This window comes from Anser anser (genome assembly GCF_964211835.1).
Source record: "Anser anser genome assembly, chromosome: 5".
Lineage (NCBI taxonomy): Eukaryota > Metazoa > Chordata > Aves > Anseriformes > Anatidae > Anser > Anser anser.
Genome location: NC_139725.1, coordinates 39535412 through 39563151, shown reverse-complemented (window position 1 = coordinate 39563151; position 27740 = coordinate 39535412). Strand labels below are relative to the sequence as shown.

Genomic DNA, 27740 nt, shown 5'->3' with positions numbered 1-27740 from the left:
ATACTTCTGAGCATTTACTGTGCTAGTCACACCTGATGATCACATTAAGAACATAAGTGTAGCTTCTTAACAAACATTTGACACAATATCAAAGACAGTAATTAATACTTAGTGAATTCTGTATCAGTCTACAGATACCCAACTTCTGGCGTTCTCCAGAAGAGACATAACACAGTTTCATTTAGATGATACATTTATTAAATTAGAATGAAAAAGTTATTGTATTCTAGAGTGCAAGAAACATATTTGGACACTGGACCTCAATACAGAGAGAAACAATGTCTTCAGAATTATTACAGCAAAAAAACATCCTCTGTACAGTATTACAGATCAACCAAACAAGCAATAACATTTGTAAGGAGAAAAAACATTCAGTACCATCAGCAGATGCAAACAGCAGTAGACAAGAAAGCAGCAAGGATCTAGCTAGACAAAAAATGTTCCTATCTTTAGCAAGTTCAGGCTCTTGGCAGTACTCAAACTAGTACTAAAAGTGTTAACTTTTAGCAGACGCCAGTCTTACATCTGGCTTTGGCTCCAAGCTGCTTGAAGCTGTTGAGCAGAAGAGCAGTGTCAAACAGTATTATCCCACTCGCATTTCATCAAAAGCTACAATCATAATGAGCGACAATTTATCTACATCAAGAAACAGACTTTTGGTTCCAATGCCTTCACTTCACAGACCCCAGAAAAACCAACTCCCTGCCTTTTTTGATCTCTCTCCAATTCAAACCTGACGACAAGCAGTTTGACTGAAAGGATATGTGAAAAAGCCAAGCAGGTTCACGAACAGTATTTTGTTCTGTTTTTAAAGAGTAAAACATCTTGAAATTGGAATTTCAGCTATAATGCTCAATTAAATCAAGACAAATCCCCAGAATATTTAAGTGTAGTTTAACATGCAGAAATCCCTCTACTGGCCATACCACTCCTACGTGCCCCATCTTCAACTCATACCAACCCTGTTTTGCGTAACAGTTGCATAAAACAAGCCACCAAATACCAACAAAAAGAACTAAGAACAGGACCTACAGCTCGCTCAGAGGCCTGGAACATTGTACATGAGTAAGTCCAGCTAACATTCTCACTTATCTCTCCTGATTGTTAGAACTGAAAAGTGTTTATTCTCTGCTTGAAATAGAGCTGTAATAGGACGCAGTACAATTTACCAGCCATTAAGTTGAACCACTACTGCTTGCTTTTATAAAAAGCTGTTATAGCAGATCCCAACATTTTAATATAAAAATTTAAATATATACATTTTCCCTGAATTGTTCCATCCCTATCAATTCACGCTGAGTAAGTTAGAACAAGGGACTCTTCCTGGAGACAGCTAAGCATTAGATCTTCACCAAGATTTACCCTCTTGATTAACGATGTCACAAGTCTCTGTGCTATGAAGATAAAGACCAAACGCCTCCACACCTATTCAACCACAAAATTTACAGTGATTGCAGAGAAGGTACAAGACTAGTTTCTTGATGAACACCCGTTTTAGTTTAGAAAAACAAGATGTGGTGACTCTACTACTAAAGCACAAAGAAATTGCAGCTTTGAATCTCATTATTGGAAAGACAATGGGAAGATGTATAAAGACATTTAGGCTCTCAACGGTAAATTTAAGACCGTAAGGGATTTGTAATAAAACATAAAATTGTACATTATGAAAAGACAGCTTTAAAAGATCAGGAACTGGGATGATTTTTGGTACTATATTTTAAAAGTTTCAGTATCATTTTTAATCATAAAAAAATAAATATTCATACTCTACCATCAGTGCTACCAAAAGGCTTCTTAAATGTAAGTTGGGAAAAATCAGCTTTTCAGCAGATATGAAAAAGAATATTTTAAGTATGGGACACGCAACAAAGTATGGGGAAGAAGAGAATAAGGGTCCCTTTTCCCTATTCCAAACCTGGCTTTAAAGTTCTCATGAATCACTCAAGAGCCTGGATTTCAAATGTACATTCATTCAAACTCTTGAAAATATAAGAGTATGGCTATCATAGAAAGTATTTGAACACAAACATTAAAAAGATAAAACAGCAACATTGCACATCACTGGAAAAAAAACTGGTGCATACTACTTAAAGTGCATTATTTTACCATCTACACAGACACTGCAGAAATTTAACCAACAAGTCTAACTGGTGAGTTCTGTAAGATTCTGCAGTTCCAAGATGAACTGTTATCTGAAAAATTAACACTAATAATAAATACAAGCGACCTCTAACCTCCTCGGAGGATCAGACTAATTCAGATATGTTACATTGTCTCCCACAAAGAATTTATTTTCATCTGCATCAAATCATAATAAACTGGGTTGGACCAGATGACCTCCAGAGGTCCCTTCCAACCTCAGCCATTCTGTGATTAGAGCAACCATAATTAGTAAGTCACTGGGCAACTCATAATGCCATTCAAAGATTCTGAAGCTATTTTTCATGCTTCTGATTTCAAGTTACATGAAAAAATGTAATAGTTTTTCCTAATACAATATATGATAACTTTGCTGAAACATAAAAAGAAGCCTTATGACCAGATCATAGTTTTTTTTTGGTTTTTTTTTTGTTTTGTTTTTTGTTTTTTTTTTTTTTTTAAATAAATGACAATACCTTAAGTAGTTCTTTACGGCTCCATTAATTTCCCAGGTACAAAATCTTTCCTTCTGCACTCATCCTTTTGAACAGCCACAGGAACGCAGAAGTAGTAGTAGTAAGAGTGCAATTCGCAGTGGGAGTACATTAGGGTTCTGTCCTGTTCTCTGCTACAGCAGTACAGACTAAGTTGGAAAGTTACCTGTTAAGATTTTACAGATACATGACCATACTATATTGCAGGATAAAGCCCCAAAATACACACCAGATAACATACTGCTTTGGTGCTTGATGACTATATCAAAGATGCTCATTACAAATACCAACAGTGTAACCTAAACATTTAGCTTATTAAAAGCAAAAAACTTCTATCAATCAGAAACAGTTGAATGTATCACAGCAATAACTAACTACCATAGGACAAGGAAAAGGCCTTTCTTTTAATTTCTGGCAGAAACAGGTTGCTTGATTAAACCTAAATACTTGAACAAATTAGTTATGTTTAAAAAGCAAACCCTTCAATGGAAAAGCATTTTTTTTTTTTCAATCTAACGAACAGTAGTAAATCCTGTACTGCATAGAGTTACTTTTTAAGAACAAGTTTTTGAAAAGGGGGAGAGAAAGGAAAAAAAGCAGCATTACTTCCTATCCCCCATCAGAATATAGCCACACAGGGCACAGCTGATAGTGAAGATGCTTCAATGCTGTATTGTAGGACATACACTAAACTGAGTATGTACAGATAGAGAAAGAAGGTGAAAAGATCCAAATGTCCAAGGAGGAAAAGGGGTATAATCTTTCACATAGGATGCACTAACAGAAAACTGTTAGGAAATTCTTCCTCTAGCTAAATCCCTGGCTTGGCAAGTAAAAATAAGTGGCATTGAGGGCAGGGAGAATGCAGGAAGTGGGGATCTATGATTCTTCAGCCATCTGAAGCAAGGAGTTGATAGCTGCGTTCTTGTTCCCTCTCTGAGCTTCTAACACCGAGCGGATAACTTCTCTGTCCATGTTGGGAAACATGTCCTGGATAGACTTCAGGTCCTCTTCGTTACACAGGTGCTGAGGGTTGACTGCAGGAGGTGGTATTGCCACAGGTATCATGTCTGGATTGCAGACTGCAGGCATCCCTGCACACAGAAAAAACCACAACACAAGCATGTGAGGAAAATAAATGATTCTGAAGAAGAAAGTGGCTCATCCCTCCCCACTAACCCACCAACTTCAGCATTTATTTTTTTTTAATCTACTCTGGAAAAGGGATTGCAATCAGAACACATTTTTCTAGAACTGGACCTCTGTCCAAGTTATGTTCCAAAAGCAATATGACAACAGGTACAGCTCAGAATTAGATACAACCTGTATTAACCAGGTTTATACATGAATCACTAACCAAACCCTAAACATATTTAGGTCCTATGGTGCGATGAACAAGGTATTTTTACTTCAGCATTATACATGACTGATAAGTAGACATTCAATGAATGCAATTCTCTGTTGCATTAAAAAGGAAGTTAGGTCCACAAAGAGACTGGACCATATTTGGAAACAAATCTTAAGCAAATGTTTTTTCCTGGTTAAAAGTTCCATCTAGTCCAGCCTGCAAAATCACAAAGTAGCAAAAAAGAAATCCCTCTTATGCCCATAGGGGTACACACTGTTTTCCCTGTCCCTCTGCCAGAGTGCAAAATTCATGTGACGTTTTTAATGGACTTTATTGCTGTGTGAAATAAAAGTACTGTTGGTTTAGAAAGACAGTTTTAGAAAATGGGGTTTTGAATTCTGATTAAAAAGAATTACTAGACAAAAGGCCCTTTTCATCACTTGACAAGTTCTACCACTAATTCAGACTAGATCTGTTGCTGAAAAACTACCACTTGTTTTTATAGAACTGAAACCAAGTAATAGTAGTACATTTAGAGGATTTTATAATTTCTGAAAATAACCTATTTCACTAAAAGCCAGCCCTGATTATCTTAGTCCCGCATTTTTATGCACTACTTCAGTTCTGCCGTATTGTTTTTAAAATAGGGCAAGAAGAACTACCTGCATCTAGATGCAAACATGGCACCAATTCATAACTCAGCACAATGAAGTCTTCACATTTGCTCTCTACTCCCTTTCAAACATTTTATCCACTTTTCTGACCACTATTCATCTGATATTTTCATGGAGTAGTCCACAGTAATTCAAAGATCTGTATATGTAGCAACAGTCAAACAAAAAAGCACCACCAAGTATTTTATTTTTACCACTTATTTTTAATCTTTACACATAATATTATAATGTTAAAGTATGTCACTATGTCCCATTTACTTAGTAACATGAGATTTTTCAGCAACCTACTGCAGTCAAAGACTTAGAAAACTAAGAGTTTTTGTTTTGACAAGTTATCTATTAGCCCCCTTCTCTTGATTACATCTTTAAAAATACGATACACCCCACTAACAGCCTCCCTCCCATTACAGGATCGCTTGCTGCTTATTTTCATTTGTTCAGCAGATTTTCAAAACAGCTACTAAACCAGAAAAGAACCTTTACTCCTTCCATATGATATCTTAGTACAAGAATCTTTAGCAAATGACATTGTCAACAATGCTGCTGACAACACGACATACAGAGACCACATCATCCTGACCTACACACAGACTCACAATTTGCAAGCTATGTGCTTTTCCTACGCAACCATGTCAACTCCTCCTAGAGTTTACCTAAGTGGTTTTTGTTGTTGTTTCTAAATCAAAGACTTCTGATCTTCATAGGTTTTAATTAGCTCAGGGTTTATCATGAAAACATTTACCCCACAACTGTTTCCCAATAAATTTCAGTTTGCTATCCTCCACTTATCTAGAAGCAAAACTACATCAAGTAATAGATTACATATGACATTTGGTTCTCCCCAAAAAACATAAAAAACAATACCCGGTAAATGTTATCTTACCTGCATTTTCTTACTGATCATCTTATTAATTACTTGTAAACTCTAGGTTGGATCAGCTAAACACATCTGAATCAACTCTGGTTGACAATACACTGTAATTGAATATAGTTTGACTGTGTATTGCAATTGTGATTTTACTCAACGTGCTTTCTTCAGTTTGGACTTCCTTCCTATCCAACTTGATACAGGGGTGCATTACTGAATTGTAAAGTGTCTCCATACTAATCAGTCTTCTCTGACTTAAAAATTCCTCTTGTAATCTTCTCAAGCTTTATTAGAAGTCAAAAAAGGAACCTAGATGCTTTAAGTCTAGGGTACAGGCTGCATCTATTTGAAAAGATTCACACTGGCAACTAAGTACAAGCCCCCTCTCACTCTAATTTTATTACCCACACACTGGAACCACATCTTTGCCCAGCCATATGCATCACACCCCTACCAAGGATATCTATACTTTCTTCCACAACAACCTATGCTTTGGCTCTAGAGCTTCATATGTTGTTTCAGCCATGGTCCCTGGGATTCTGTTTAGCACTGTGAGATTGTCTGAACATCTGGCAAATCAGACCATGGTAGTACCTCAGAGGCAATCCACACAGTAGTCCTCACCAAAGCTACGAATACAGCTCTTTACTCAACCACATCCAACAGCACTTCAGGTTTCCTCTTCTGTAGCTTCAACACTCAACTCTCTCCTCACTATTCCTACAAACAATCTAGGCATATACAAAATGTGAACAAAGATGTGTGGCCTCAAAAATAAAGTTGAAAAGTACCTGAAAGAACAGAGCAGTACGAGTTATGCTTTACTTTTAACCTCAGCTTCCTAATTTTCTCCAGTAAGTCATCAGCACGCAAAGATTATCCAACTATCAGCTTGCGTAAGAACTGTCCATAAAAAAGGCCTGTTTAAAGCATTAACCCAGATGAAACATCAAGTTCAATTCTCAACTACCACAGCATCCTATAGCTTACAAATAAAGTTTCAGTGTCTTGTCAAAAAACATGAAGGTCGCACAATTTTCTTACTGCTTTTATCAAAGCAAAATAATTGTGAGGCCAAACATCTGCACAGACAACCAACTATTTTCAGTCTGAACACTTGAATTTAGAAACAAGATGTCTCCTCAGTATTGATCTACATTAACAATTTTAAAACTCCATTTTCCTCAGCTCTTATATATTAATATAATTATTTAATGTTCTCTACATTCACACTATATACAAATGTAAGAACCACAGTGATACTTAATAAATATTTACCATGATAAGTGCTTACTTTTCATGAAGCTCAACATTCAAGCCATATAATTACCAATTTGAATAGTAGCTTGCCTTTTTCCCCCCCTTCTCTATTGTTTTCCCTACCACAGACTAAAAGCATCCACCATTACTGATTTACAAAATAGCAAGCAAGACTTAAACTTAGACACTACATAATTTAACATACATACATACACAATTATCAGACAATAGTTAAAATAAACTTCAGATTTTTCAATGTTCAGTAAAAAGCTGCCTTACATATTAAGCAGCTCATTCCACTAACAGTGGAAGACAAACTAACCCACATTAGCATCCTCTATAAATGGAACCCAATGCTCCTGGGTTGCTCTCAGGGACTAAGTTTTATAAATCAGAAGAATGGAGCGCTGTTTTCTAGTTCAGTGAAATGGCAATGGCAAACATGCTGGCATAAGCAATGGCATCCCAATAAATGAAATGAGTATGTATAGCAGCAAGTCAGTTGCTACAAGCAGCAATGAAGCATCAAAGCCTTAACAAGGTAAACTTTTTCCACCTGCACACAAGGCATTACATACTTATTTTGTTGTTCAGTCAAGTACTCCATGTAATAATTCATTATTACTGCCCCATGCACAGATCCTTCCAAAATAAACTCTCAGGAACCTCCTCAGAACAAGTTCTTTAATTTAAAGAAATCAGCACCACTTTTTTTTTTTTTAAATCATATTCAAGCATGACTTAATGATAATTGCTTCAGAAAAAACAGTTCTAAAACTAAAAAAAAGATGATGGCATCCATAAAGTGCCATCCATAAAGTGCTTATTCACAACCTGCCAGGTAAAATGAACAGTATGGACACAGAATTTTTACAATTCCACTGCTCTGATGAAACTAAATACGCTGCAATAGCCACACCAGTTATGTTTACAGCATTCTTCTGAAATTCAGAGCATCAAGAAATGACGTTATATTTCACAAGACATAGTTCTAGAATTTTCTGAACATACTTGATTGAACACCAGTGCTTGTATTGAAGGATGTCACAATATCTTTGCACAATTCAAAGTCAAATGTGTCATAGTACAGCAAGCCTAACTGAAGAAAATTTGATTTTCTGTAACATAATTCACCTTTAGAGTTTATTCAAAATCATATCAAATGCTTAACTTCACATGAATCTAAAATAGATGTGTATGAAAGGTGCATACTAATGAAAAAGTGTTACTGTTTTTTGGGAAAAAAAGCTCATTTGAAGAGTAACAGGAGGTAATTGACAGGCTGTCTTGTCAGAATGTTATTGCAGAGCTGAGTTCTTCATTTCCAAGTTTACAAGAAGTCATGACATTACCTCCTTCTCCCAGATCTCTCAGTAGCAGAACAACTGCAAGATTAAAGTTTGTCTTCCAGGAAACCAGTACTGTCACTTAAAATAGCTCACTGGCATCAAAGAATTCCAGAAGAATCATCACAACTTATCCATCAACACCATCACCACTTGCTTTAAGCCTTATAGCTTGATGCTGAGTAGAAGACTAAGGAATTTCCCACAGATTAGAAGGGCTTTAACAATTTCGAGATGCATTAAGTTATTCTATTGTGACATCCAAGTGGCAATACCTTGTGATACAGTCTGCTGTAACGTAAATAAAGCTGTCTACATGAATTCATGCAAAGACTCAGGTCAACGAGGATGGGAGTGAGAAAAGAGCTTGGAAACTTACCCAAAGCAAAGTACTCAAGCCCTATAGATAGGTGGAAATGAAGGGACAGGGGAAAAGAATAAGACACGGGAAAGAAATATTAATCTATTTTTAAAAGAAAAACCATTCAGTTTCTAAATGTGAAAGTTGGATAAACTGCGGTAACTGCATAAAAACTAAATTACCTAATATCAAAAACAAAATGCTGCTAGGGATTCAAGTCCTACAACTAATTTGCTTCAGCACTCTGAGCAAGCTTCTCAGTGTGCTATTTTTATAGAAATAGCAATTAGAGGGAACAGAAAATCAAAATAAGCTAATAGGTGTTTTAGCAAGGATTATATTTTATAGTCCAAAAAGGACAACATACATCCATGGTGTTCTAACATATCAACACCATCATAAGCTAACACATGAAACCCAATACTGACACCTAAAGGTGTAATTTACATAGAGGTACAAGTTTACCTCAATGGAACTGATATGCTGGACTCTGAACTTTTTTTAAACCTACTTCTTATGCAGGTGTTTTTAAGTCACGTGCAGACATTTCCTATGTATCTCATGGGAAAAAAGAAAAGATCAGAAATACAGGTTCATTGAACCAACTTCGCTCAGCTTACTGCCTTTCACATCCTATCACAGATCAGCTTGGACTGTAAGCAACCAGCATGCCACTATGTATTCTACAGTGCTAAATCCACTAAACTTTAGAAAAGGCAACTGGAAGAGTATAGAGAAAGCCAACTTTCAGAAGGTTAAAACAGAAGTTCAAGTTTTCCCAAACCCATCCCAGAGATACCATCCATGACAACTATAGCTTGTAGCAACTAGCATCAGAGTTTTTCATTTTGAAAATTTTAAAAATGAATTAACACCATACAAGAATATTCCAAGGTCATTTCTGCTTTCACCACGATCTCATCCCTACCATAAAACGTGGGGAAATGACCAACACATTACTTGTGCTAGCATTTCAAGCCTTATCTGCTTACCACAGTGTCTAACTGCTTGCCGCTACTATTCACCTCCGTCTGTATGATAGAGAGGAGCGTAAGTAAAATCAGTTGCTTTCACTTTAATTAGAAGACTAGTTATCACGTATGCTAAGTTCTGAACAGAATATTCTGTTACCCGCAGAAAAAAAAAAGTTTGGCCTTCATGACACAGCTAAATTTGACTTAACACCATCTCACTGTAAAGCTCAATAATTTTGGACAATTTCCACAAATCAGTGTTACACTGTTCTGGATAAGCATTGCAGTCCACCCACTGAATCTATTTTTCATCTTAGACAAGATTTATATTCTGTCTTGCCCACCAACAGAATCCTCTCCATTTCAGATGTAATAGGCTACCTTCAGCACTGCTCTTCCACTTTTCTCAAGGAAACAAATAGAATTTGCTTATTGACTATGCTCATTTAAGTGGACAGGCTAAGAAATGGAACTGAAAAGATGGGAAGGTAAATATATTCCTGTGGAATATACTGATGTCCTACCACTGCCCTTCTTTAAGTAATCAATCTTAAAAAGAGAGAAATCCCTGTACAATATTCCAAAGAAAGTATACCAAGAGCTTCCCCAGAAGATACAGTCAATTCAGCTTGTCAGAGGCCAGTTGTTTACACGGATACAAATATCTTCCTGAAAGAGTTTACAGAATCCAGGGGGAACATCTAGTTTAATACACAGAAAACACTGTGACAATACTTCATGTCTTCCAAGATGTGCTGTCAGTTCCATTTATCATTTGAAATTACCTTTATTAATTTTTGTATTTATATTAAAATTTATAATTATGAGTGAGTCATTAGATTAGCGAACAGGCAAAAGCTTTAAAAACTCAGTGCTTTGAGAAATTTTCATGGTGCCCACAGAAATTCTGGAACAGCAAACAAAAAGCACAATCATATTCAAATTTTTTTATCAAAAATACAGAAAATCTAACTAGACCAAGGATGGCTTATAATAAGTTAGTTTGACATTTATGAAATTAAGGAAGTACATTCAAGTTTTCTCAGAACAAAGAAAAGTTCTAACGGAGTGATGGGACTTCACAATGTTTTAAAAATACAAGATACAGAATCAGGAAGAATTTTTAATAAAGGTTATCATAACAGTAACTAAAACAAATATGCTGCATCTTTGAAGAAGGGAAATACTCCAACATACACATCGATAAGACTGCTACATAAAGATAACATTCATATGTAACACCTGACCTTTTATCAATCACATGCACTAAACATAAGTTGCTTGTTCACTTGTCCAAGACAATTTAATGAAGTATACCTGAAAATAGTCAAGGCCAACACAAATTTACAGAACACCAAGATACACCACTGTACTTGTTTTTCAACTCTGTGGGTTGAGTTTCAGTTCTACCTCTTCAGCTGGATGTCCAGTTTCAGTTATATCTGAAACTGGTCTCTGCTTCATTTTCACTGATCACAGTCTGACTAGCCCAGTAATTTTGCTATGTTAATATTGTTGGTTTGATCTGTTAAAGAAATTCTATAGTTCTATTGTATTACTATAGGTACCACCCCAGCAATTAATTTTCATTTAATCACACACAAGATACTAAGTTTGAAGTTCACTAACTGTTTCAGTGTATAGGGATGGGATGAAGCTAAAAGTAAAAAGATGCAGCATCTAATTCAAACACAGAAATGCTACGCAGAAGTCTGGCTTACCACGACAGAAGCATACTACAGGATACACACACTAATTTATACTATTGGCCAAGAAGGACTTAACTCCTGAGAATTAAACTATAGCAATGAAAACACATTAAATGGAGCATATTGCATGTTTTACATCAGGGAGCAAAGCATATAGCAAAACCTTTCCATGTTTTGCTTTAATTTAACTCTGAAAATGAAACAGGAAGTATTATTCCTTAAGTTACACATCTTCTATTGTGGAAGTTTGCTTTTGAATTTAAACTTCATTCTCCCTAATCAGGGATTGACTCTAGAAGAGAAAAATATGTTGTGTCAGATCTGTGTCCCATACACCATCACTCATTCATATAAATGTATGAAAAGAAACTCTAAATATGTTGATTACAAGATTGTTTTCCCTAAGAAGTATGTATCCTGCTGAATTCATGTACAAACTGGATCTTTTAAGAGCCCTAAGTAAAACAGAAAAAAATGAACTTTACTTACCTGTTACCTAGGTAAGGCAACCACATGGTTATTTATATACTTTAAGCTTCTCATCTCTGACAGCAAAATTACAAAACCTGAAGGTAACATTTTTCTATACAAGTCCACAACTTATTTTGCACAGACCAAGACAACTGACATCTGCTTTAGCTTGCCTTGACATATTTCCACATCTCAAAGCTCCCTAACATTTCTCACTCAGAATGCTACAGAGCTCATGTGCTGTGTAGCAAGTTTCCAACAGAGTAACTTCAAGGACCACAGAAAGGACCATCCCTTCATAGTCTATTTAAGCTGCAGTTCTGACAGCAGAAATCATTTGGCACACTTTCTGAAGCCTGAGCGGTTTCTCACCTGGATTGCCAGCATTTAAAAGCACACAATGTATTACAGTGTGGCCTGCCAGATACTTAGATATGCAATGACCAATAAATCTAAATTATATATGCAGAAAGAGTAGCCTTCAAGCTGCTTGTTCTGACTTTGGCTAAATGGATTAAAACAGCAATAAACTTATGCAGCTTTCTTAAACAAGGTACAAGACTGAAATCAGACCTACACTTAATTCACTTGCTTTTCTCTCAAAAAAATACCATGGAAAAATGGGCAAAGTCATTTATAGCTTCCCCTTACATCCTGAAAAACAACAGAAGTTTGGTACCTATCTCTGTAAAACCTTTTATCTGGAAGTTTTAAGAGTCTTCAAGGAAAAAAACATACCTGCTATAGGCACATATCCCACTCCTTGCTGGTATACAGTAGGCATCAGGACCACTGGCTGGGGCTGCATCATCATGGCTGCTGGCAAAGACTTGACAAAAAAAAGCACAACAGATAATAGAACAACTCCAGGGGGGAGGGGCGGGCAACATGACTAGAACAGCAATTAAAACGGCATTTGTTAAAAGCTATACTGTGATACTGACTATGAAATACAGACTTTCAGTATGACTGTAATAAGGCCTACCTAATCTATAGAAAGCAAATTCTCTAGCAAATTAACTCAACTACAGTCATTTTAATTTACAACTGATTTGAGTGTAACTCAGCATAAGCACATCATATCAAACTATCCTTTCACAGCAGCTTGATAAAACTGGCCACTGAAAATTTATTCCTGAAGCAAGTTTTAAAAATGGCTCTATCAGTTTTCTTATTTCACAAGAATAAAGCATATACTGTATTCATCAAATGAAAACAAAGCAAAACTGAATTTTATTAAGAGTGATATACTGCTTCTAGAAGCAAGTACTAGTTCAAATCAATTTTTGAGGTAAACCAGTACTTCAAATAAAGTATCAGTTCAAGTATATCCCCTTTTACTACCACAATTCCTGTTCACTTTGATCCTGGACGATATGAGCAGGTTAGATTCTCTGTGTAGCACATTCACTTGCAGACAGTTTTAAAGGTTCATAAAAAAATCCTTTATCCTACGGGTGAAGGGAAAAACTGTTTAGCTCTGGGGCCAAATGTGAATCTTGAACAGCACCTGTTTGCTCTTGTGCACTCAGCAGCAACCTGGAACTTCTGATTATGTGCAAGCATAGTAGGAAGCATTCAGGGGTTACCATGCTATCCAACAACTACTTATGCCAAAGATGACAGGCTAGAGAACAGCCCAGAAGCTATTAAATGGATAACAGTAAGTTAATAGTTCAAGACCAAATGAACAAGAATGGAAGTAAAAATTGCAGTCATCAGAAAGAGCATTCAAACCTTCCAGGAAGACAGAAGAGCTGTCCTTAGTTTTCCTTTTAAATTGACATGTCTTTCTAAGTATTTAAGGGCAGGAACACAGAAATTATCTGAATGTTTTAATAATTACAAAACCAAGTAAGTATTCATCTACTGCCTCACCAAGGAAGTACTGCCTTAACTAGTATTTTTGTCTGCTCTTCCCAAAGGTAAGTATAATTATTTTAAACACTAACGCATGCACACAAAAAAAAAATAGTAAGATACAATGGAAATACTTCTACTTTAACATCAAATACCCCCTTCTGTAATCCCTCTTCTTCTCACCCCTAACTCATCTTACCGTGTATGACATCACCAGATTAATCATTCCTTCTTTGTCATCACCCTGCCTTCCACTCAGGCTATACCATTCATCCTCCACATTCCCTTGTTTCAGAGACTCGGGAATTGTAATGTGTGTCCAAGCAATGCGGTCATCCATTGAAAAGGCTCGCTGAAAGGAAAAAAAAATAAATCTGAAGTTGATTCTTGACTACTGATTCTTGATTCTTCAGTTTTATGCTATTATATTTTGGCAGTTTTATTATTACTTTTGAAATTATTCTATTATTCTATAAATACCTATTGAAAGAGTAGGTAAATTACTAAAAGAGTAAGAGTAGGAAATTACTAAAGAGTAAGTGTTTTAACCATCTCCTTTCCAGTTGGGATGAAGGGAGTTTTGTGTTCTTATGAACGATGGATTGCTTTCTTATGGATGACAGATCAATAGCAGGTATTTAACATGTAAAAATTAAAAATCTGCAGCACAACACTTTTAGAAGTACAACTTACTAACATCAGCATAGTCTGTGGGAATTTAGTCACATCATGTCACTCCATGTTACCTTACTGCTATCTATCTGTACATGTTATATATAGAATGTCACAGCACAGACCACTGTGAGGTCTCCTCTCAGTCTCTTCTTCTCTAGGCTGAACAAACCAATTGACCTCAACTGTTCCTCATGTGTCTTCCCCTCCCCTAGACCTACCACTATCTTTGTGGTGCTCCTCTGTACACTCTAATGATTTTATCTCCTTCTGATATTGTGGTGCCCAAACCCACACACAGTGCTCGAGGTGAGGGCCACCCCAGAGTAGAGCGGGACAATCCCTTCCTTCAATCAGTGAGCAGTGCTGTGCCTGATACACCCCAGGGTGCGGTTGGCCTTGTTGGCTGCCAAGGCACCCTGCTGGCTTGTATTCAACTTGCTGCTGACCAGAACCCCCAGATCCCTTTCTGTGGGGCTGCTCTCCAGCCTCTCATCCCCCATCTGTACATATAGCTAGGGTTGCCCTGTCCCAGGTGCAGAATCTGGCATTTACTCTTGTTGAACTTCCTATGGTTGGTGATTGCCCAGTGCTCTAGTCTGTCAAGATCTCTCTGCAAGGCCTCTCTACCCTTGAGGGAGTCAGTAGTTCCCCCTAATTTAGTATCACTTGCAAACTTAGTATGCATTTAAGCCAGGTGTCCAGATCATTTCTAAAAACACTGAAGAGATATGGCCCCAAAATAGAGCCCTGGAGAATCCCACTAGCGACTGGCCACCAGCCTGATGTAACCCCATTTACTAGAACCCTTTTAGTCTGACCCATCAGCCAATTGTTTGCCCACTGTATTATGTATTTGTCTAGCTCTATGCTGGACATTTTCTCCAGAAGGATACTGTGAGAAACAGCATCAAAACCTTTTTTTTCCTTGCCTGAATTGACGTAAAACAAACAACAGATACAGAAATATTTTACATAGTATTTCAAGTCTCCATCTGATTAATCAGCCAGAATGCAGAAGGTATGTAAACAGGCCTGTATCTGTAAATGACAATCACTGGTGAGCAGTCAGTACACTACTAAGTAAGAATCAGCTCCTGCTTACACTGTTAAAATAGGCTGTGAACTCCAGTGATTCAAGAGCAGATAGAAGGACTGATGTGCCACCCCTGTTACAGCAATGAAACAAACTTCAACCAAGTCATAGCCTCTTAGATTATCTGAGAAGGCACATCTGTGCTAAGTCAAAGTCAATACCCTGAACTGGAACAACTGAGGAGGCGGCACATATTCCCTGCTGCCAATAACAACATCTAGCAGAAGAACATACTAGAATTCAAGGTAGTACTACTCTTCTAGGTAACCTTTGTAGAGCAGATTACCTAACTGAGCTGTTAATCAGATGTAGTTAATCTCTAAGAAAAATCAAACTGTTCACAAGGTAGGAATTTATTAACACTGTGTGTTAAGTAAAACATATGCAAGAGCCTACATGCCTACCATACTGGCCTGAATTTCATTCCCAGATCTAAGTTATGTTTCTGCTAATAAATTCCAGTGACTACGCATTATATATAATGACTGCTTTATTAGCATTTATGAGCTTGCATATAAGCTCTTCCTGGGTTAGAATAAAAATGAGAAATTTGACTAAACCAGCATTGTATAAACATGCTATTTAATAGGAACATTACAGAATATAAGGCTACAGAGCATTTTGCTGGTGAAAAGGAACTTAAAAGACACTCCTCAGACTCTCTTGCTTCTCCTTCTTTGCAGGAAGCCCTGCTAATATTCAGCTACCCCTTATCAGCTACCAAGCTGTGACATTGTTGGGGCAGAGCAAAGCCTTACGCATTGCTGATCTTGGGATTCTGAGAAATCTGCATCATTTCCCAGAGAGCACAGCTAAGAAACGGCCTTTGCTAACTCAATCCTACCTTCCAAGATTCTACCCAAACCTCAGCCCAAACAGGGGATGAAGAAGAGAAAATACACTCATTCTGACCTCATCAAATATCTCTAGGTAAAAAGAATCCACACCCGGGGGAACAGTGCACTGAATAACTTTGTTCCAGCGGGGGTTCTTGGCTCCATTATGTGCTGTGGGGGTTTCATACACAGCATACCCCAGACGTATTCGACAATATGGATCCATGCGGGTCATTCCATAGTTCTTTGCCAATTTTGCCTGAAAGAGAAAAGAACCTCTAAGTGCATAATGTTTACATGAACTTGTGAAGTAATTATTATTACTTCACAAAGAGAATCAGAGGACAAAAAGGACAACAATGAATTGTAATGCCAACAGGGGATAGTCTTTAAGAGAATCTTTAGAAAGAGATTCTCGTTTCAAACTGTCTGCTGTAGAAAACACTTATGGTGAAGATGTTTAAGTTACTTAATAAAAAACAACAGATGCACAATTATAAGGAAAGAAGAGTTCAATTTTTGCCTTGGTTTCTGCAATCCAATATGCAGTTACAAGCTTCATCTGATAGGTAACCTATCCTCTTCACCTGAAGTACTTTTAAACGATGAAATACAGAAATACAATAGCTTTGAGAATATCACAAGGTTTTCTTCACAAAATCAATTCAATTCAGGTAAAATCTAGTTATTTATTCTTTTCAGAGATAAAAAATAATCGGATGTGTGCAATTGATATTACTTAGTTCAGTGGACAAATTAAGTTTTATGCTACTATAAAGACAGATGCAGTATATAATCAGAAGATAGCCAACTTACTCTTGCTGTAACAGAGGAACAGAAAAAAAAACAAGTTGATAACAGTCCTAAAGACAACACTGAGTACTGCTGCATAAATGCACCAAAGTAGAAATCAAAATTTGACACGTTTCTGGCTTGTATGAAACAGCCTTTCTTTTTTTACAGAAAGAAAAGTGACAAAGTGGTGCCTATGTCTCCCACCAGCAGGAGATTTAAGGAGTTCAAACAGTTGAGACTGGCAACAGATTTAGTCACAACAGGTGTAGCTCCATCCTGGAAGGCCCTTTACTCCTTCAGGGCACACACTAGTTCAGTAATTCACATATTAGCACCGGTGAGAAGTATCTCACACTGTTTCTTGTAAGTTTGGGCTTTGCAATTAAAGTAGGAAAGTTAGCACCCAAATCACTTCTTCTCTCTCGACTCTGAAGTCCAGAGATTAAAAAGCTTACCATAAAGTGTTACCAAAAGAAAACAGAGTATTTAAATTACTAGACTGACAGATTATGAGTATATAATCAATTGTGCTTAAATAAACTCATCACTATTCCTGTGTATCTTCAAGAAAAAAAGCTGTACATACCTTCCAAAAAAAACTTTTCTGATCTCTCCCCAGTTTATTAGTAGCAGAATCAGTGCATATACCTAATCAACAGGTATGTAAATAAATACAAAATACTTCAACTTCGTGCTCCACAGGTTAACTATGCCATGGTAAGTCTCCTATCCAGAGTACCACATGCCTTAATACACAGCCAAGATTACTGCAGCAATCTTGCATAAATTCCCAGGCAGGCACAGACAGTTTTGGGACACCATACAATCTGCCATTAGTGAAGCCATGTTGGCTGTCACCAATCACCTCCTTACTTTCCACATGCCTTAGCATAGTTTCCAGGAGGATCTACTCCATGATCTCTCCAGGCAAAGAGGTGAGACTGACTAGCTGTTGGCTGCTTGGGTTTTTCTTGCATAGGTTGCGAAGGAAGAAACTGACCACTGAAAGATATAGATAGAAAGGGAGGAATGACGCCTCTTCTCCTGTGAGATCCTGTGGTTTTCCTCCCCAGTAAGGACCTCACCTCACTATTAAAGCTGTAACCATACTCACACTATACCAGTCTTCACGCTAAAATTTGAGGCTAAACATATCTTTGGTATACTTTTAGAAAATGACATGAAAACAGCACTTGTAAATAGATGAGGCGCATTAAGTTCATGTGAGGGACTTCTGGTATGCTAATGTAGATATTACAGAATTGTGTTAAGATAGAACATTTGTAAAAACTGAAATCTTATAATGAAGGCAGCAATAAAGTACTGCCAAGAGATCAGAAGAGGGATAACAACGGAAAAAAGGAAGCAGAAAATAAAAAGCCAGGACTATACTCATAATTAATAAGGAAACCTGCATAAAGTACTGGAAAAAAAGCAGCAAAAGGTCTTAAAGAAAGCAGGGATGGAACAATGCAGCCACTTAAGGAAAAATACATAAGCCAACTGCAATTTCCTACAATAGACTCGAAATTGCTAATGCCTTCCAATACTGAGTGTTTCTACAGGAAATCTTCTTAAGTGAAGTTCTTAGAAAAAAATCTGTTCACTTTAAGAAAAACAATTTTATTATCTGTTATAGTAACAAGCTTTATAGGAAATTGCTGTGCCACGCATGACACAGATAAGAAAAAATTGAAAAAAGCACTGACATACAGAAACATGAAGATAGAAAAAATGTTAAGAACTCACTTCCTATACAAAAGTAATTTAGTAACTCAAACTCCAACAGTCTTTTATGGCCATTGACAGAAAAGGATTAAAGTTTGTTTCACAAAGATGGTATGATTTATACCTGTACCACAGTAATGCTGAGTCTGCCTACTGTACCCATTGGTCCTCCATACTGTAGCTGTTGAGCTGCTTGGGCATCCAGTTGGATTTGCTGTTGCTGCTGGGTTGGAGTAATGCGAAGAAAATCTTGAGGAAGCTCACCAACATATACCTTAAAAAAGAAAAAAAGAATCATCTTTAAACTTGTCTTCTACTTTCATTATGAACAATGGGAAAGAACGAAAAAAATATCAAAAGCATAGCAAAAACATTCAGCAGCACTTTACTCTGTTTTGACAGCATAAACAAAGAACTAGTTAAATGACAGAACTGCCAACTCACATGACAAATGTACTCATGCTCTCTTTCAAAAATACTAATTTCCAGTATAAGCCTCTGGAAAAAAAAAGAGTTGGATATACAGAACCCAGGCTGCTCTACAGCTAGCCATTTAACTAGTCCACACAAAGGTCAGATCTACCAAGTCTTACATCCCATTCACACATTACATCCGATGCCACCCAGTTCTTTCACTTATCCATTGCTTGCTCTAGCTGATCATTCCCGTGACAAGATGGTACCCTTTCAGTATGAAAGAGCACTGAAATAGAGGTGATAAAGTCCAATATGCTTTCATTACCATTAATGCAAGCTACTGCTCAATGAAGTTTCCAGTATTTTTACACACACCCGCAGCAGATGCAACTGCTGCATAAATCTTTCCAAAATACATGGCGCAACGCACTATTTGAAAGGGTCATCTTCATACTCATCCTCAAGACAGATCACAAAGACATTTCCTATAAATCAAATCCTTTAACAGAAAGATGTCCTAATCCTCTTCAAATGTTACACGCAGCCTGCAACTAACTTTGTCAATTTTTGGGATAGAATCCCACCATACTCAAAATAACGGAGGAATTCCAAATTTGGCTTACCACAGAAATGCACAATGATGAAAAATCTTACGTAGAAAAGTTTGAGGGGAACTCTGTCACACGTGGTAATGTGAATCAGCAGTCACCATTTAATTTATGTAATGTTTATGGTATAAGAAAGTATATGGTATGTTTATGGTATAACTAAGTTTCTACCTGTTACTTGTCAGTTCAACAACTCTGCTTGTTTCTAGGTTTTAAATGCTCAGTGAACACTACCACCAACACACTCAGATGGATCACCACACTAAAATAGAGAGTATAATGTAATAAGCAGCATAGGAAACTCATAATTAAGCTCATGTCTGTTGACTCTAGAGATGTTTACATATTTAATACAAAACTGTCCACTGCATCAAGACAAAAGAAAGTGTAATCTCTTATGTTACTATCCCAGACAAGATTACTCAATTGCGTATCTGGCAAACGCATGCCCACAGAACAATATATTTTAGGAAGTTAAAAAGCCCTGAGGACATAGCTTCTGAAGATTAGACAACGCTTGCATGCCGGGATTGCATCTTTGAGATAGCAACAGTCATATGAAATGCGATTTGGCAAGAGACACCATTTCTGTTCAAGAGCCTCAGGGATCCTGGCAACAGTAGGTGTTACATGCCAGAAAGGAAGTTTATCAAAGCAGCCAAGGAAGAATACTGAATGCCTGCTGCCAGGCTATTAACGAGGGAGGGAAGAGAATCAGTTTTGCTTACCCATGTCTTAAAATCTTACAGTGAAAAAGCAATTGTTACAGAAGGTGAACATTTTAAAGGGAACTTTAAAAATAGTTAATTGACAGTATACATTAAGAACACTGATTTAGAAGTGAATGCTTTGCTCGTGTTTATTAGACTCCTACTTTGTTAAAACAACAAATTCCTTTTTCATGGAGCACCACTTTGCTGAAGGCATTACCTAGGCATTGTGGCAGTGCTGGAAATAGCTCTCAAAGGAGAGAACAGAGAACTACAAAAAATATTCCTTACAGAGAGTATGCACCTCATACATTATCTTCTCACAACGACGCAAGTTTGACATTTGGATTCCTCATAATAGCTTGCTTCCTGAAGAAAATAACTCCATAAATAAATTAAAAGCTATTAAATAAGCTATTTGCAGAAAACTTTATTGGTTATTTAGTAGCACTCTAATGGTATGATCAACCAGTATGTAAACTAATGAATCCTCAGCTGATAGCTGAGCTTTCATCAGCCTTTGCAGTCTCTAATATGTTTACCCATAAAATATTTTTATTCACCAATCAAACATTTGCTTTATTGATGCTTGAATAATGACTATCATGATAAAAACAGGCTAACGCTGATTTCTAGGACATTCATTTCTTCTCAAATAGAGAATATATGTGAGGCCTCATTTGCTACATAGTGTAAAATTCTGGTAGCCGACCTGGAAGACAATAATTTGGACTGAATCGGGCACACTAACAATCCTTCCTGGATAGCCAAAAAAATTGACCGCTTTAAGAAATCAAGCCAGAAGAGCATAAGTTACTTCTACCAAGACAGCAACCAGTAGCTTAAATTTTAAGAAGTGAGGGGGGAAACGGGTAGAAAGAGGCAGAAGACTGAGCTAAAATACTGTGCTAATCTTGAAAGAAAGCTTATTTAAGTTAGGTTGGAAATAAGACAGGTCCTGTAGCAGCCTTCTTATTAGAATATACATTATTTAAAAAAAAAAACAAAACAAAAAACACTATTTTAAAGTAAACATAGTCCATTTAGGAAAGTTTTGAAACAGCACCAGAATTAGAAAGGCAGTGAATGGCATTTGCAACATAGCAGGTCCCCTCCAATCCTCGACAACATCCAGAAAGTTTCAAATCTGGAATTTTTAGCATCTTTAAAAACATGCATCATAAAGATTTCCTCTAGCCAGAAGTGGTGGCTGCAGCTCTGGAATTACACTGCCATATGTTCTAGCTGCCTCTGCCAGCTTCTCAGAATTTTATTTTATTTGGTACAACTGTCTTAATGTGGACATTGGAAAACTTTATTCATTCATGATGGTCAGACAAGTGAAAAAACACTATAACTTTTTATTATTAAGGTCACCCAGATACTGCTCCAAAGTTAAACACATAAACCAGGCTCTGCACTGAGGCCCAAAAGAGACAAGGCAAAATCTGTAAGGGAGACCAAAGCTTTCTCACAGCATCTAAGCTGCTGTTAGGCCATTCAGCTATCTCATACAAAGCTACACTCTTATCCTAAAACTGTAGAACAGACATAGCCAGAAACTGAAAACCGATAGTGTAATTAAATTCTTAAAAGATCTGAGTGGCAAACCCCTCAAGAGAAATAGTGGGAAACAGGTGATATATACACTCCCATCTTAAATTCTCAGCTCTGAATGAGATCTGATACAGAAGTCCTAGTGCTACATTCCATAAGCACCCAGCAGAGATGCTCATCGAGGAAAATACATTAATCAGTAAGTTCTCATGCTGGTTATCAGTTGATTCCATATAGATGGAGACAAACCAATAGTATACAATCTTTATCTGTAGAGAAAACAGAAATTTTCCCCTTCAAAGTATTTAGAAGTAATTGCCACCTCCAAATCCCAATCAAAAATAATTGCATAACCTGAGTTCGACCACAGTTTACTTTTAAAGCAAGGTGAGCATAAGAAACAAGCTTGTATCCTGCTCGATATCCAATTTAAAAACACACACACTTCCCTCTACTATTGTAACATTTAAAGAAGAATGTGAAATTCAACTCCACTCTACCATTAATTGCAGAATAAAATATTCCAATCTGAATTGTACTAGATTCACTTTTCAAGCAAGACAAATATGACAGCGTCATGACAAAACTAAATTCTGAAGACAGACATTTAGCAGGCCTTCATAAAAATAAGCCTACCTAGTAATCACTTCTTAATAAGCTTCACTGACAGCATTACTATCAAAAATGAGTTATCTAGACAAAAATATTGCCCCTTCTGTCTACTAAAGCCATGTAACATCTTGTTTTGAGGATCTTTACAGTGAAATGTTGCAGGTGAAAAAAACCCATCTCAACCCACTCCTTCAAACCAAAGGCAGCATGGTGCTCCACAGCTGTGCAGCCTAACACAGGACTGGGCAGTCAGTTTCATCCTCCTGTTCCTTCTCACTCTCATTTCTCATGCAAGATTAGGTGGCACCAATGCCACTGTTAAGTAAGCTACCACAGAGGGCCGAACAAAAGAAAATGCAATAAGGGTTGGAGGTAAAGGAAAGAGGAGGGGAAGTCATCAGGCACCTTACCTGGCTCTCTAACTGATAATGCGATTTCCTCCATAATGGAGGGAAAGGCAACACGGCCCAAGGACAAGCACAAATGCTCTGACTTTGGGAACCACGATACCTTTGGAGAAATGTAATTAAGGTTTCTACACTTGCAAATAACACCAGAAGTTCTGATAGTAGGTTTCAGAGAAGTTTCATGCTAAAGAGCTATAAAACACCTTAACTACTCAAAAAAGTTCTACACATTTATCTTTAAATGGTTTCACTGTTTTTAAGAAAGAAGAAGAACCGAGTGAATAAGAGAATTTTGAACTATTCTATGTTTTGCATGCTGAAGAAAAAAATTGGGACCAGATTGGATGCATCCAAAGGTGCTGAAAGAGCTAGCTGATGCTATTTTTCAAGGCTGCTCTCTATCATTTTTGAAAGGTCATGGAGATTAGGAGTTGTCCCCCATAACTGTAGAAAGACAAATGTCGCACCCATCTTTGAAAAGGGCAGAAAGGATGATGTGTGAAACAACATGCAAGTCAGTTTTACTCCGCTTGCCAGGAAATTCACAGAGCGAGGAGTCCTTCTGAGAGCCATGTCCAGGCTCATGAAAGAGGGTACAAGGAATAGTCAACATTTACCAAGGGTACAAAATGCCTAATTGAACCTGACTGCTTTCTATGATAAAATTAGTAGACCTGTGAATAAGTAGAGAACAGTAGGTTTGTTTACCTTGATTTTCACAAAAGACTTTCAAAAAGGTCACCAACCACATCTCAGTATCAAAGCTCAGTTATTACAATCCACACGTGGGTTGACCACTGGACAGAGGAAAAACTGCCCGGATTACAGAGCTTAGGAGTTGAAGTTCAGTGGTCAATGACACTGGAAGTGGGTTAAAAGCAAAGTTTCTCAGAGGTGTGTACCTAACAGGCACGGGTCTGAGACCTAACATGTGTGCCTAATGTTTTTATTTTTTCTTTTCAGTGACCAGAGATGAGGACAGGGTGTATGTTTGTCAGTTTTTGAGGATGATGCTAAATTTGGAGGAGAATGGTGGTATGTTTGAAGACATAGCCAACAACCACAGTGTCTGAGAGATATACTGGCCGGAAACCCATGAAATTCAACAACAAGCATAAAGTCCTGCACTTTGGACAGGAAAATCCCTGGCACTGGTACAGCCTAAAGAACAACTGGCAGGGTAGCAGGGGGAAACCCATGGAAGTGCAAAGTGAAAGGTGAATGAGCAGTGCATTCCCAGAACGAAACCAAGCAGCATACTACACTGCATCAACAGAAGTCTAGCCAGTAAACTGTGGAAAGCAGTTGTTTCCCTTTATTCACAACTGGTTAGACCACATCTGGAATAGTGCATCCAGTTTGGGCCCACAGAAATGGCTGTAGCACAGGACTTGTGAGTAAAGGCAGACCATTTGTCTAGAGCAGAGGAATCTTCAGATGTATCTCTTAGGAGCTTTCCAGTAACTATGAGGAGCTGAGAAAAATGGAGCCAGGTTCTCTTTGTAGATACAGGGCAAGAAGAGAGAATTCAGTTGTCCAGCTGGAACAGGGGAAGTTTTGGGGGTGAGGGGGAGATACAGGGACAGCCACAGGTAGGAGCAAATTTCACTTTCTATTTTTTCAACAAAATTACCAGACATTTCTTACCTCATTCTCACGATCCTTTCTTTTTAACTGAAAGACTCATCTACTTACTTACTTCCTTTGCTTCCATATGTCTACCTGTAAGCACTTTACGAATCTACAGTAGTCACCTTCACAGTATTTTTCCCTTTCTGCCAAGTATACCAACTATATTTAGTCCTGACTGAGCATTTTGCCACAAGCTATTGCTACTGGCTTTTCCCAGCACATCTAAATTTGTCCAGGACGTTAACATTGAAAGATCTGCAAAATACATTCCACAGAGCAAAAGTACAGCCATTAACAAAGAAAAAGACTGATGTGGTTTCAGGGAAGAAGAAATTTGCAAAATGGGAATCTTTTGTGATTTGAAGGCTAAATATGGCAGGAACTGTCATATTCAAACAAGAGTTACAAAGTGAAGATAAAATTAACGTCTACAGACATCTCAAATTCAAGAAGTGTTTACTGCATTCTTGAGCTACATTTCAAAACAAAACCAAGTAAAATTAGAGATGACAAGGCTTATGTAGTTAAATTGCAGTATTAGAACAAGAAAAGAGAGGTAATCGCACATACAAGCTGCTCATTAGAAAATTTCCAATCATGAAAGCAGTGATTATTAGGGAAACTGTAGGACCAGAAATCTAAGTAGCCTAGCTTGGCACTTGATCTAAATTTTGGAGGATCTGGCACTTGCCAGCATTATGAATAATCAGAGTCATCCATTTTGGCTGTGCTAGGCTAACTGACATATCACAAATACGAGGTCTTGATGTCTCAGACTTGAGACTCAACCTGAAGCCTGACCAGACTGTTTAGCAATACCCCTAACCTGGAAAAGGTATCATTTAGCAGCCCTTCTGTATTCAGCTGTAGTTTAGATTTCAAAAGCTGTTTTGTTCTCAGGAATACCACACAACATGAATTCATACTAATCTCCTATCACTGTGACCATAAATCTATATTCTAGCAGAGTATCTACCATTAGCAGACAGAATTCCAGTTCTCTTTCATATAAAAAACTCAAGGTCAATCAGAATTTTTAATTCCTCATCAAAGAAGCATAGTCACAAACTAGAAAGCATAGGTATAAAAACAAGATTGGCATACAGTATAGCAGCATACTTTGTTTTCTTATCTGCATGGAACTAGAACAACCTTGAGTATTTTCTTGCCTGTTCAAACTGAAAGAGACATGAGAACTGCTCTCTGCAGCACTGAAGAAAAAATGTTTCTCTATCCTTTAGCACCATTTAGTGGCTATTCATTTGTAATGCAGTTATATACATAGAAACAAGCAGAATTCTATCTTCTGCTCTAGAGAAAATTAAGAAAGGCGTGTTACGTACTGGATCAGCATTCTCATCTATTAATGGGAGTTTTTCAATACTGTATAATATAATCATTCATTTGAAATCATTCAAATCTCTGAAGTGCTTAAGACAAAGAAGAAAAGCATGCACAATGTGTGGAGTACATGAGAAAAAAAGAGAAAGCCAGCGCTGTACAAGATAAACCCACATACACCTTTCTACCTGTCAGGTCTAGATCAATTCTAAGTAACAAAATACTGCCAAGAGATTCTATAGGACTACCTGCGTAATTGTAAGACACGACATCCAGTATAACATCCTAGATGTTGAGATGCACTTCCTTTAAAACACTTAATAAAACCTAAGAAACTACGATCTTCAAACTGTGAGATTATAGACAAGTCCAAGAAAGTTCTCACTAAAGCCTTCTCAACCCAAGAGGATTTCAACAAGCTAAAATAAGCAGAGATTAAAGTACTGTACTGAATATCAACAAGGTGTTTAGCACCCCATGCAAGTAAAACTTCTCTTGGAAAGAAATGCCTCTCCATTCCAGAGAGCACCTACACAGTGTCACCTCTCAGCAGGTCAGGACTGCAGCCAGGCCTGCTGTCCAGCTTCAGCCACATCACCACTGTTTGCTACTAGTCCCTGTGAATCCTCTTCAAGTACCAGTTCCCTTCCATCTCCCCAGCCATTTCCAAACATCAGCTAAGGGATACCTAGAAATAAACTCTGTTATGTCACTTGTCTCTACATTTAATAAAATCTGTCACATATTGAAAGAATAGTACTTGGTTTAATCAAGCAATAAACTCCCAAACACCAAGCCTTTGAGGATAGACAATACCTAATTTATCAGCTGTTATCTTTTCACAATATAATCAAGAGATAGCAGAAGTCTTAATTCACGCTTTTTACCGTAATTCCTCATTGAAAACTTTTATCCCAACAACAGAACTATGATTAAAACCAACTGAAAAAGGAATCCATTCTTAAAGATCTGACAAGTAAGGCATTTTAATGAATTAAATTGAGGATCAAATAGCATTACTACCATAAGATAATAACAGACAGAGATTCAGCTTTTCAAGATTAGTAATTTAATAATGCAGTCCTCTGGTCTCTCAGCAAAGCAAAGAAAGCAGCCGTTTGAAAGAAATGAAGAACAGAAATGTAAATTAATCAAGAAAAAAAAAAATCTTACTTCACCTGCAGAGCAACATCATACTGCCCATTACTACCAGACCCTTCCAGAGAAAAATAATGCATATGCAGAAAGATGTTATACCACCAAACTTACACACCACACCACAAAACATCCTAGCATAAGGGAAGATGATTCCAGAGCGTCGCCATGCAATTAAACACTCCCCATTAACCCTGAGCACGAGCTCCCAAGACTGTTAAGACTGTTAGACCGGACTGCTCAGTTGCTTTCCCCCCGCGGCTGCACACCACCACCAGGCGCCCCTTTCAGCACGTTTCACCCCACAGCTTTCACAGACGGCTGCCTGAGCCTGCCCAGCCCGAAAGCAGCGCGCCCCCAGAACCCCCCCCGTTCCCGCAGCCTCTCCGCCGGGCACGACGCACGGCGGCGGCCAGGAGAAGGCCGGGGACTCCTCTCTGCCCTCCGCTGGGGGCTGGGGAAGGGAAGGCGCCGGGGCAGGCGCCGGGGCAGGCCCCGGGCGGCACTCACCGGGCCCCGCTGGGTGCTGACGGTGGTGGCCATAGCACCTCCCTCAGGCCCGGGCCCGACCGTTACGGCTCCAACGGCCCCAGCACAAGGCTCCCGCGTCACCTGACCGAGTCCCGCCCCTTCTGGCCCTTTCCAGTGCCGCCCCGCGCGCATGCGCACA

General features: G+C 37.9%; 1 protein-coding gene across 2 annotated transcripts; it reads right to left on the bottom strand.

Moving 5' to 3' along the window:
* Positions 1 to 175: 175 nt before the first annotated feature.
* On the bottom strand, positions 176 to 27738 carry TOLLIP (toll interacting protein). 2 transcript variants are annotated; one of them, XM_083838579.1, is made up of 7 exons: positions 27581 to 27738; positions 18756 to 18905; positions 16185 to 16367; positions 13704 to 13856; positions 12383 to 12473; positions 8509 to 8529; positions 176 to 3727 (listed from the first exon to the last, which is right to left on the bottom strand). In XM_083838579.1, the coding sequence occupies exons 1-7, from the start codon at positions 27731 to 27733 to the stop codon at positions 3513 to 3515; spliced, it is 966 nt and encodes a 321-aa protein (XP_083694705.1). In that variant the 5' UTR covers positions 27734 to 27738; the 3' UTR covers positions 176 to 3512. The 2 variants fall into 2 exon arrangements, with proteins under 2 accessions (XP_083694705.1, XP_083694706.1); XM_083838580.1 differs by lacking the exon at positions 8509 to 8529.
* Positions 27739 to 27740: the final 2 nt, after the last annotated feature.